Source organism: Carlito syrichta, unplaced genomic scaffold (assembly GCF_000164805.1).
Source record: "Carlito syrichta isolate Samal-C Ts95f unplaced genomic scaffold, Tarsius_syrichta-2.0.1 Scaffold311727, whole genome shotgun sequence".
NCBI lineage: Eukaryota > Metazoa > Chordata > Mammalia > Primates > Tarsiidae > Carlito > Carlito syrichta.
Window position 1 is genome coordinate 8,549 of NW_007255823.1, and position 12,373 is coordinate 20,921.

The following is a 12,373-nucleotide window of genomic DNA, read 5'->3' on the forward strand; positions in this document are numbered from 1 at the left end:
CTGGAGTCGCGGGGGGCGGCCGCCCTCGACCGGCGGCTTCGGGAAGAAACCCCGATGGCCGCTTTCGGCCGGGAAGTGGCAGGCCCGGCGGGCCGGTGGCTCCCGCAGGCTGCTCACAGGCAGGCTCGCCTTTGAGCCCCGGACTCGGCCGAGTTTCTCCCCTTCCCTCCCGGGTTCCCGGAGAGCTCGGGGATTCGCCGAGGTGGCTTGGTGGGCGGGGTGGGGCGTGTGGCCTGCGGGACTGCGGTGACCTGGGCGCCTGGCCGGGACCGGCCCGGGCAGCGCGATGCGGCCAGCCGTTCGTTCACACGGGGCGGAGGGGCTTCCGCCCGGCCAGACGGGCCTGGGGGAGGGGGTGGCTGGGCCGCCCCCCCCGCGCCAGTTTGCGGGCTGGAAGAAGGCGCCTCCCGCCTCTCCCACCCTCCCGCTAAGCTTTTGCTGCTCCTTTTGTTCCTCTTTTTTTTTTGAGTTAGTCTCACTGTGTCTTCCAGGCTGGAGTGCAGCGGCACGCTCCCGGCCACCGCAGCCTCTGCCTGCTGGGCTTTGCCCATCCTTCCGCCTCAGCCTTCCAAGTAGCCGGAACTACAGGCGCAGGCTACCACGCCCGGCTATTTTTTTTTTTTTTTAGTTTTATTGTAGAGACGGGTCTCTCCCAGTTCCCCCGGTGGGTCTCGAACCCGGGGTGCTCAGGCCATCCACTCGCCTCGGCGTCCCAAAGCGCTGGCATGACAGGCTGATGATAGTCCCTCAAGGCTGGGTCGAGGTTGAGGCTTAGCAACTGTGGCCACATTAGGGAGCCAGAGGGCACGTGTGCGCGGCCCGGCGTGAGCATGGGGCTGTGTGCATGTCATGTGGGTGTGACGCCACAGCTCCGACTGTGCCTTCACTGCCCGGGTTATTGAAAGTGTTTCATAGAGTATATTTCTTTCTTTTTTTTTTTTTTTTTGAGTTGGAGTCTCACTCTGTCACTAGACTGGAGTGCAGTAGCATGCTCCTGGCCACCGCAGCCTCGACCTGCTGTCCTCCAGCTATCCTTCCTCTTCAGCCTCCCAAGTAGCCGCAGTTACAGGTGGGCACAACCACATCTGGCTAATTTTTGATTTATTGTAGAGACGAGGTCTCACCAAGTTGCCCGGGCTGGTGTCGAACCCGCCGGCTCAGGCAATCGACTTGCCTCGGCCTCCCAATACAGACTGGGCCACCGAGGCTGACCGTAGAATATATTTCATGAGCTCCTTTTAGAGATATCCCTCCTTATCGTGTGAGGGCCGGCCAGCTGAAGTAAGGACACCTGCGCCAACCTGGTGCTTTTGGAGCTTTGTGTTTACGTTCCTGCAGGCTCTTATTTCTGGCCTGCTGTCAAAGGTGAACCTGGGCTTCAGGTTCCGTGTCTCCGCTGAAGGCCTCGCCTTGTGTGAGAAGCTCAGCTGCCAACACTTGGACAGGATGCGGCTCATTCTCTGTTGGTGTTGTCTGTTCTCTTGAGAGATGGAAAGAAAGAGGAAGCCGGTTGTTAGAAACAGCTGACTTCAAGTCCCTTTGGATGTATTTGTGTGCTACTTCTTCTGAGATGCTGGAGTTGTGCTTTTATTTTTCTAGAATAACAACACTTTTCTTTTTTCCCCCAATTGCATTTTCTTTTCTGAGAGGAGCTGAAGGACCCTGAGGATTTTAATTGGTAGGAGCAAGGGAAAAAACTTCTTAATCTCCGATGCATCCAAGAAGCACTAAGTACTTTATAACTTGTTCAGTGTCTGATCCAAAGTTGTTATTGCAGATGTGTCACTACTTAACTTAGGTGTCTTCTCAGAGGTGTTTGGTGGTTTGTGATTTCCCCTGAAGTTCGCAGGAAAAGACGCCATTGCTCAAGCACTGATGGTGTTTTCTTTCTTTCTTTCTTTCTTTCTTTCTTTCTTTTTGAGTTGGTGTCTCACTCTGTCGCCCAGACTGGAGTGCCTCAACCTGTTGGGCTCCGGCGATCCTTCCGCCTCAGCCTTCCGAGTAGCTGGAATTACAGGCATGCGCTACCACCCGGCTGATTTTTTGATTTATTGTAGAGATGAGGTCTCGCCAAGTTTCCCAGGCGGGTCTCGAACCCGCGGGCTCAGGCCATCCACTCACCTCAGCCTCCCAAGGCGCGGGATGACAGGCTGAGCCACCGAGCCCGACTTTTTCTTGATTTTTAATAGTGCTGTTCCTAGCGTAGCCATCTTTTGCTTTAATTTTGAATAATCTCTGGAGGTTTTAAGAGCTGGCTTGTAGACAGGCTGTATATCCACCCACAGTTATCCAAACCTGGGAGGAAGACAGCCTCTTCACCAAAGGAGTTCATTGTCAAGCTTCTGAGATGAAAAATCAAGAAAGCTAACACTGCTGGGCCCCGCCGCAAAAACGTTCGCTCGGCTTTTGAGTCTGCTGCCAAGCTCTGGGTTTACTGAAATGACTGCGTGCCTGAGCCAGGGCTTCAAGTTCACCGTTTCCGTTTCTGTATTTTATAGCATCAAAGTGGGACAGTTTTAGGGCCAGGGGAACTGTAGATGTCATCTAGTCTAAACCACCCGCACCCGCATTTCAGATGGGACAGTTTGAGCCTCAGAGGGAAGTGATTGCAAAGTCACAGAGGGACTGAGGTGGGGCCAGGGCTGCGGGCTGTCTCACTGTGAGACTTGCAGTGAGACTGGGACTTGTAACCTCGCGCTAGTTTGCCAGATTCTAGCTGAATCTCCCAACTGGTATTGCCGGGAGTGGTTTGACAAGTTTCTGATTCCTTTGAGATAGTTTGGGTTATTGAAAGTGCTTCATAACCAGACTCGGTGGCTCAGCCTGTAATCCTGCGCTTTGGGAGGCCGAGGTGAGTGGATTGCCTGAGCCCATGGGTTCGAGACCTGCCTGGGCAACTTGGCGAGACCTCATCTCCACAATAAGTCAAAAATGAGCCGGGTGTGGTAGCGTGCGCCTGTAGTTCCAGCTGCTTGGAAGGCTGAGGCAGAAGGATCGCCGGAGCCCTGCTGGTCGAGCCTGTGGTGGCCGGGAGCGGCCACTGCACTCCAGTCTGGGTGACTGAGTGAGACTCCAACTCAAAAAAAGAAAAAAGGAAAACGCTGCAGGCCGGGTTCGGTGGCTCAGCCTGTCATCCCAGCACTTTGGGAGGCCGAGGAGAGTGGATTGCCTGAGCTTGCGGGTTCGAGACCAGCTTGGGCAACTTGGCGAAACCTCGTGTCTACAATAAATAAAAAAAAAAAAAAGAATGCTTCATAGAATATATTTCATGAGCTCCTTTTAAAGGTATCCATTTTTATACAGAATGACATAATCCAGAAAACTGGGAAATAGAGGAAAGAAAATCATCTGCATCCTTGGACTGCAATGTGGTCACAGTGCTTTAGGTTCCTCGGTCACTTCTGTTCCCCCACAGCTCCTCACGCCTGGCTGTCTGGGCTCTGCCACCCTCCTCCTCCGCCATCCACAATTCGCATTAAAGCCTGAGTGTTGTTCTGTGTTGCCTCAGTGATTGAGGCCCCTTCGGCCGAATGGACGTTGTGCCATCCGTTTATTCCTCTCCCTGCGCTTGTATTTCTGGGGTGTTCTGAGCTTTACGGTGCCTTGGAGACAGTGAGTGGCTTAGGTTGTTTTTCCAGAGTCTGAGACAGGATCTTGGTGCTTGTGGGTTATTAAGAAGATGCCCCGTTGGGATGGGAGTGGGGCAGGGAGGCTGTCCTGCCTTTAGGCAAGGGGAGGCCAAGAGCTGAGCTGTTTTTTTTTTTTTTAAGAGTTGGAGTCTCACTCTGTCGCCCAGTCTGGAGTGCAGTGGCACGCTCCCGGCTACCGCCGCTTCCACCTGCTGGGCTCTGGCAATCCTTCCACCTCAGCCTTCCAAGTAGCCGGAACTGCCAGCGTGCGCTACCACACCCGGCCCATTTTTGATTTATTGTAGAGACGAGGTCTCGCCAAGTTGCCCAGGCGGGTCTCGAACCTGCAGGCTCAGGCAGTCCACTCGCCTCGGCCTCCCAAAGTGCTGGGATGACAGGCTGAGTCACCAAGCCCGGCCTAGAGCTGAGCTTTGTACCCACTACCCGGCAACTGATGGTTCTCCTGGGGGCGGGGGAGGGATGTTGAGCAACCTCCCTGGCCTCTGGTAAATTAAGAGTTGCAGCACCCCGTCGCCTGAGGTGGGGAGGGTGTGCCTGCAGCCCTGCCTGGCACACAGCATCTAGGCAGAGTCTCCACAGCACCCACTATATATATATATATATATTTTTTTTTTTTTTTTTTTTTTGAGTTGGAGTCTCACTCTGTCGCCCAGAGTGGAGTGCAGTGGCCGCTCCCGGCCACCGCAGCCTCGACCTGCTGGGCTCCGGCGATCCTTCCGAGTAGCCGGAATTACAGGCGCGCGATACCTCACCCGGCTGATTTTTGCTTTATCATAGAGATTAGGTCTCGCCAAGTTGCCCAGGCAGGTCTCGAACCTGCGGGCTCAGGCAGTCCACTCACCTCTGCCTCCCAAGGCGCAGGATTACAGGCTGAGCCACCGAGCCCGGCTAGCACCCATTGTATTGCACTGTGCCCAGACCTCTCCTTTTGTGCCCCTGAAGGTCTCCCCTGGGCACCTTGGAGCTGCCTGCTGTGTTTGCTAGGCCTGGGCCTGCACCGGGTGCACCCTCTCCTATGTGGTCTGGGGCACCTCTTAGCCACGGGTGGAAGGATTCCCAGACAGGCAAGCGAGAGCCCTTTCTGGGCCAGGTTGGGCACCGGCCCCTCCACTAGGGAACTTGGCCTTGGAGCGTGCTGTATCCCAGGCAGCTCTGATGACCCTGGAGGAATCCCTGTCCTTGCTGATGCGTGACTGGGGGAGGTCAGAGGCCAGCACTGCCCTTGGTTGGGGACACCACAGGGTCCCTGATGCCAAAAAGGTTGGGGACCACTGAGTTGATAGAAATACGTATTTTGTTCTGGGCTTAACGTATGGTCAGTACTTTCCTCAGTTTCCTTCCTCATTTCTTTTATTTTTTTTTTTGAGTTGGAGTCTGACTCCGAGCCCAGCCTGGAGCTCAGTGACACGCTCGTGGCCACCCCAGTGTCGACCTGCAGGGCTCAGGTGATCCTTCTGCCTCAGCCTTCGAAGTAGCTGGAGCTACAGCCATGTGCTGCCACGCCTGGCTAATTTTTTAACTTACCGTGAAGCTGAGGTCTCGCCGAGTTGCCCGGGCTGTTCTCAAACCCCTGGGCTCAGGCAGTCTTTTTGCTTTGGCCTCCCGTAGTGCTGGGATGACAGGCTTGAGTAACCACACCATCGCCTTCTTCATTTCTTGCACACTCCCTGATTAGCCAGGGTTTTCTGAAGAAACAGAGCCGATAGGACGTATATGTCCCATATCTAGTCACATATGTATTCAATAGAATATATGGCGCCTGTACATCTCTCTCATATGCAGAGGGTGCCAAAAGATGAATACACATTTTAAGAAATGAAAAACAAAATTATAATACTCAAGATATACCGATAACAAAAGATGAATACACGTCATGTTTGCCTTCTGTAATTGCAAGAGATGCTCAGGGTGGTTACCATCCATGTCCAGATACCTCTGATTATAGTGAACATCTGTTTTTTTTTTTTTTTTTGAGTTGGCATCTCTGTTTCCCAGGCTGGAGTGCGGTGGCATGCTCACCTCACGGCCACCCCAGCCTCGACCTGCTGGGCTCCAGTGATCCTTCCACCTCAGCCTTCAAAGTACCAGGAACTACAGGCATGCACTACCACGCCCAGCTAATTTTTAAAATTTGTTGTAGAGACCAACGTGTACCAAGTTTAGCCCAACGTGTAGCCCACGGGTTTGAGACCTGGGCTGGTCTCAAACCCGTGGGCTCAGGCAACCCACTCACCTCAGCTTCTCAAAGTGCCAAGATGACAGGCTGTGCCGCCGAGCCCAGGTGGCGAACTTCTCTTAAAATGTGTATACATTTTTTGGCACCCATGATAGAGGCACATACCTGTGTGTGTATTTATTGTATATATGTATATGTATGTAAATGGGTGAATGTGTGTATATGAGACATTTGGACGAGATTGGACATGTTCAGGGTGTTATGGCTGTTGACAGTATGAGACATTTAGTGTAAGGAATTGGCCTACATGGTTTCGAGTCTGCCAAGTCCCAAGATCTGAAGTCAGCTGAAATCTCAGGAGAGCCGATGGTTCAGTTTTGTTATTTATTTTATTTTATTTTTTGAGTTGGAGTCTCACTCTGTCGCCCAGACTGGAGTGCAGTGACACACTCCCGGCCACCGCAGACTCGACCTGCTGGGCTCCGGCGATCCTTCCGCCTCAGCCTTCCGAGTAGCTGGAACTACAGGCGTGCGCTACCATGCCCGGCTGATTTTTGATTTATTGTAGAGATGAGGTCTCATCAAGTTGCCCAGGCGGGTCTCGAACCCGCAGGCTCAGGCATTCCACTCACCTCAGCCTCCCAAAGGTGCGGGATGACATCATTTTTAATTTAAAAAGAAAAAATGGTCCCTGAGAGTTGGGCACGGTGGCTTATGCCTGTAATCCCAGCATTTTGGGAGGCTGAGGTGGGCGGATTGCTTGAGCCCAGGAGTTTGAGACCAGCGTGGGCGCCATAGTGGGACCTTGTCTCTACGAAAAATTAAAAGATGAGCCAAGTGTGGTGGGGCACCTGTAGTCCCAGCTACTCAGCATGCTAAGGTGTGGAAAGATCGCCCGAGTCCAGGAGGTCAAGGCCGCAGTGAGCCATGATAATTGCATTTGTGCCACTGCACTCCAGCCCAGGCAGCAGAGTGAGATTCGACTCAGAAAAATAAAAAAGTAAAAAGAAATAGTCCCTGGGTATGTCAGCACTCTAGAGAAAGGTGCTGTTCCTGTTCTGACCTCTTATCTCTTCCTGCACTCCCCGTCTCTCTGCCTGGCTTGCGTCGATTAGCCGCTGTGTCTGTGAAGATATACCCACCCTCCCTCTGTGTTTCTGCTCTCCCAGACCCTGGAAGGAGACACATTCCCGACTAGCACACGGGTGGCCAGCTCTTCCATTCCTAGGCCAGGAAAGAGCCATCCTGAGTCCCCAGGGCCTTCTGTATGTAGGCTTTTGTCTTTCTTTTCTCTTTAGAGGCAGGGTCTTGCTCTGTCACCTACCCTGGAGTGCAGTGGTGTGATCATAGCTCCCTGCAACCTCCAGCTCTTGGGCTCAAGTGATCCTCCTGCCTCCAAAGGACTGGGACTGCAGGGGTGAGCCACCACACCTGGCCATCTGTAGATTTTTTTTTTTTTTAGTTGAAGTCTCACTCTGTTGCCCAACTGGAGTGCAGGCAGCCTCGACCTGCTGGGCTCTGGCGAGCCTTCCACCTCAGCCTTCCAAGTAGCTGGAACTATAGGCGTGCACTACCATGCTCGGCTAATTTTTTTGATTTATTTTTTATTTTTTTTGAGTTGGAATCTCACTCTGTTGCCCAGACTGGAGTGCAGTGGCCGCTTCCGGCCACTGCAGCCTCGCCCTGCTGGACTCCGGCGATCCTTCCGCCTCAGCCTTCCGAGCAGCTGGAACTACAGGCGCGCACTACCACGCCCGGCTAATTTTGGATTTATTGTAGAGATGAGGTCTTGCCAACGTGCCCAGGAGGGTCTCGAACCCACGGACTCATTCAGTCCACTCACCTCAGCCTCCCAAGGCGCGGGATTACAGGCTGAGCCACCGAGCCCGGCCTTTTTGACTTATTGTAGAGATGAGGTCTTGCCAAATTGCCCAGGCTGGTCTCGAACCCGCGGGCTCAGGCAATCCACTCACCTCGGCCTCCCAAAGTGTGGGATTACAGGCTGTGCCACCGAGCCCGGCCTGTAGGTTTTTTTCTAGGGCCCATCCTAGGAAGCTGTGACATATAAAGACAACCCATAGGTGTTCGGGCACTTCTGTATGTCTAGGGGTGACTCAGGTAGCAGAAAGCTGCCTTTGGGCTAGGAACACCTGTGGCCTGGCCTGGCCTTAAATCAACCCCTTGTCCTTCTGAATCTCAGTTTACCTATCTGTAAGATGAAGGCAGCTGGGCTCGGAGGCTCAGTCTGTAATCCTGCGCCTTGGGAGGCTGAGGTGGGTGGATTGCCTGAGCCCGCGGGTTCGAGACCCGCCTGGGCAACTTGGCGAGATCTCATCTCTACAATAAATCAAAAAATTAGCCAGGCATGGTAGCGTGTGCCTGTAGTTCCAGCTGCTTGGAAGGCTGAGGCAGAAGGATCGCCGGAGCCCAGCTGGTTGAGGCTGCGGTGGCTGGGAGCGGCCACTGCACTCCAGTCTGGGTGACAGAGTGAGACTCCAACTCAAAAAAAAAAAAAAAAAAAGATGACGGCATAGCAGGAGTTTTCTAAGTTCCATTTAATACTAGGGTGAGGATCTTCTTATTTAGAAGTTAGAGTGATAGGGGAGAAAAAGAATAACGTAATGAATACCCATATTCCTGCCACTAAAATTAGCCATCATGTAACAATGTACATGTTTGTTTCCAGTGGTTTTTGTTTGTTTGTTTGTTTTTAAGTTGGAGTCTCACTCTGACCCAGGTTGGAGTACAGTGGCATGATCACAGCTACTGAAGCTTCGACCTACTGGGCTCAGGCAATCCTTCCACTTCAGCCTCCAAGTAACTTGGTCTACAGCTGTGTACCATCTTACCCAGCAATTTATTTTTATTTATTTTTTATTTTATTTTATTTTTTTTTGAGTTAGAGTCTCACTCCTTTGCCCAGACTGGAGTGCAGTGGCCACTCCCAGCCACCACAGCCTGTACCCGCTGGGCTCCGGCGATCCTTCCGCCTCAGCCTTCCAAGCAGCTGGAACTGCAGGCGTGCGCTACCATGCCTGGCTGATTTTTTTTATTTATTGTAGAGATGAGGCCTTGCCAAGTTGCCCAGGTGGGTCTCGAACCTGCGGGCTCAGGCAATCCACTCACCTTGGCCTCCCAAGGCGTGGGATTACAGGCTGAGCCACCGAGCCCGGCCTGTCGGGCACTTTCTAATGTGCTTTTTATCTTGTGTCACACAGACCCTGTGAGGAAGGCAGCGTGGGTGGGGGCTCCTCCTTATCGATGAGGACCCCATGTGCTGGATTCTGGTTCCTTTGTGTCCTTTCAAGGCTCACCCAAAGCTAGACCGCCAAGAGGGAGGTCAGATAACTGACAGGAACACTTGTGCCGCCAACGGAAAGCCAGCTCGAACTGCCTCACCCACTCTCTTGGTGCTGGGAGGAGCCTGAGGCCAGGGAGAAGGGCCCTGACACAGGTGGGGGCATGGCACAGTCTGTCTGTGGGGAAGCCCTCGTGAGTCCTCCCAGCTACCCCAGCAGGAGAGCCTCCCTCCTCCTGCCAGAGCGTAGCCAGCTGGCTGAGTGGGACACGGGGGTTCAAGCCCCGGCCCTGGGGGCTGAGGGAGGGGAGGGAACCTCCCTCGGTGGCCAGAGGCCAGCCTTCCCGGGCAGCTGCAGCCAGATGAAGCTGCTCTGTCTACCTCCACACTTTGGGATCTGTTGTCCGCCCTGGGTGCTAAGAGGAGGAGGGGCTTTCTTGAGGTCAGGAGAGGACTCAGCACCAGCCACCTCCAAAGCAGAGCCAGCCTGGGTCTGGAAGAGGTCACAGGGAATCCCCAAGCTCTGCATGAAGAGTACTCTGTGTGTGGCCCTGTCACCAGGAGGCGAGGCCTCGGAGCTGGGCCGACACTGGAGCCACTCACCACGGGAACCGCTGTCGGCTGTGTACCCCCAGATTCATGTCCTGGCAGGTGGAGCCTTGGCAAGGGGAGGAGGTCATGAGGGTGGAGCCCCCTAAATGGAGTTGGTGCCCTTGCACGAGAGCCCCAGAGCTCCCTCGCCCCCTCTGCCCTGTGAAGATCGTGGGAAGGTGGCCGCCTGTGAGCCAGAAAGCAGAGTCCTCAGCAGCCACTCAGTATGCCCACTGAGCTTGGACGTCCGGCCTCTAGAACTGTAAGCAGGACACCTTTGTTGTTTATAAGGCCCCGTTTATGATGTTTTATCGTAGCAGCCTGAGTGCCTGAAAGGTGACCAGCGCCACATGTCAGGATCGTGATATTTGGGTAAATAACATGTCCTGTTAAAATAGCCGGTTACTCTTTAAAGTACGGCTTTTTAACTAGGATCAAGATGCAGAGACAAGTAGGTGGAGCACAGAGGATTTTGGGGGCAGCCGCAGTCTCCTGGGTGATCCTGGAGTGAGTGCGTGATGGTGTGTCTCCGTCCAGATGCATCAGGTAGGAGTGCCGAGTGTGGGCCCTCTGGGAGCTGCGGGCTTCGGTGACCGTGACGTCCATGTAGGCTCCGCTGTTAAATCGTGGCCCACCCTGGTGGGGGGTCGGTACTGAGGGGCTGTGCAGGCCTGGGCCAGGGGCGTAGAGGAACTCTATGCTTTTTGCTCGGTTTCACTGTGCAAAACCACCTTAAAGGGCGTCTGTTAGAAATTCATTTTGCCTGTTACTTTTTTATATGGCAACTAGAAATGAAAATGTGGCTTGTGTACATCTCCTGTATAGCACTGGCTTAGAGCTGTGCCCGTGTTTGTTTTCGGAGCCAGAGTCTTACTCTGTCACTCAGGCTAGAGTGCAGCGGCATGCTCTCGGCCACTGCGGCCTCAGCCTGCTGGGCTTAGGTGGTCCTTGTGCCTCAGCCTTCCAGGTAGCTGGAACCGTGGGCGCACACCACCACCCCTGACTAATTTTTTGATTTATGTAGAGAAGAGGTCTCACCAAGTTGCCCAGGCTGGCCTTGAACCCCCTATCACCTTCGCCTCCCAGAGTGCTGGGATTATAGGCTTGAGCCACCACACCTGGCTTGTGTTGGTCCTTAACGTAGCCTTGCAATGTGGTATGCATGGGAAAAAGGTGTGTTTGAAGCCAGGCTCTGAAGGCTCCGAGGCATTCAGTGTCATCCCAGGGAAGGGGCTGGGAGACACGGGGGAGAATTGGCGAGCTCCTGCCTCATTGCCTGGGACTTGTCCCGAGATTGATCCACTGCTGCGAGGGAGCAAGAAAAGAGTGGGTTGGCCCCATTTTATTCTTGAGGAGACTGAGACTCAGAGAGGGGGATGGGATCTGCAACCCAGACGCGGGGCCATTGAATGGGATACACCACACCGTTTCCCAAAGGTGGATTGTTGTCCATCGCTGGTCGTAGGTGAGAAGTCCAGGCACTGACACCGATAGCTCCCCATCACACTGTTGCTTCCTCCTGCTGTCCTTCCCAGGGGAAGTCGCTCATAGACGTCCTGATTCATTGGTGGATGCGTTTATCCCCTTTTCTCCAGCCTTGACTGTGAAGTCAGCTCTGCGCATACTAGGGCTTTGTGCTTGTCCTTATTGTTACAGCTAGGGATCTCTGGGGTTTGTAGAATCTGTCTGGGGGTGGAAGCTGGTGTCTGGAGCCTGCTGTGTGCCAGGGCTAGGCTAGAGGTCAGCCGAGACACCTGGGTTGCCTCGCTGGACCTTTGCTGTTTTCCTCTGGAGATGTTTGTAGGATGGTTTTGGATGGCAGCCATCTGGTCCATAGAATGGTTACGGATGGCAGCTGTCTGTTCCATAGAGTGGTCTTGGGTGGCTGCTGTCTGGTCTGCAGAATGGTCATGGGCGGCGGTCATCGGGTTCTTAGAATGGTCTTGGGTGGCAGTCGTCTGATTGGGTGTCAGCCGTCTGTTGAGCCTGGAGGTTGTTTTCTGGTGTGGGGCCTCTCACTGGATTTCCTCAGTAGGGGACCCTGTGCAGAGGCCCATGCTCTCAGGCTGTGGTGGTCTTACCTAGAAGGACCTCGGTGGGACCTCTCGTGTCCTCTGGGTTTGAAGCTGGTGCACGACCGTCCACCTCAATTCTGTGTTCGAGTCCCAGGCAGTGCCCAGCCAGGAGCTACAGCTCTGGCGTCTGGGCCCTGCTGTCCTCGCAGTGTAGCTCCAGAGAGTAAATGCTCATTGTCTTCTTGCCGCAGGTCATCCACCCGACCGGAGGTGGCCAGCATCGAGCCGCTGGGCCAGGATGAGCACCAGTGCTCCCAGAAGGCCGTGGTGCAGGCCCGCCTGACCCAGCCCACCCGCCTGACCAGCATCATCTTCGCAGAGGACATCAGTAAGGGCTTTTCCCTGATGGGGGTGGGAGACAGGAAACACCCTTTAAAGACCAAGGGCTGGAGCCCAGGGCAGGGCTTTCTCCTGTTGGGTGGGAAGATGCCTAGCAGGGGATGGGCCCTCAGCAAGCAACACCTGTCCTGGGCCCCAGAGCCAGTACTTTGTTTTTCCTGTTGTGGAGGCTGGCTTTTTGAGTTTCTCAATTGTTACTTTTTATCCAGTAACTCTTTTTTTTTTTTTTTTGGGTTGGAGTCTC

At 54.0% G+C, this 12,373-nt stretch overlaps 1 protein-coding gene across 1 annotated transcript in view; it reads left to right on the forward strand.

Annotated features, from left to right (window-relative positions):
• Positions 1-12,373, forward strand: part of LOC103271526 (nuclear pore membrane glycoprotein 210-like) — a gene marked incomplete at its 5' end in the record, with an annotated part of 35,165 nt that overhangs the window by 1,415 nt on the left and 21,377 nt on the right. The window contains 3 exons of the mRNA XM_021718034.1: positions 1,339-1,414; positions 4,765-4,852; positions 11,940-12,118. Of these exons, the coding sequence (XP_021573709.1) occupies positions 1,339-1,414; positions 4,765-4,852; positions 11,940-12,118 (343 nt within the window). The remainder of the gene's footprint in view (positions 1-1,338; positions 1,415-4,764; positions 4,853-11,939; positions 12,119-12,373) is intronic.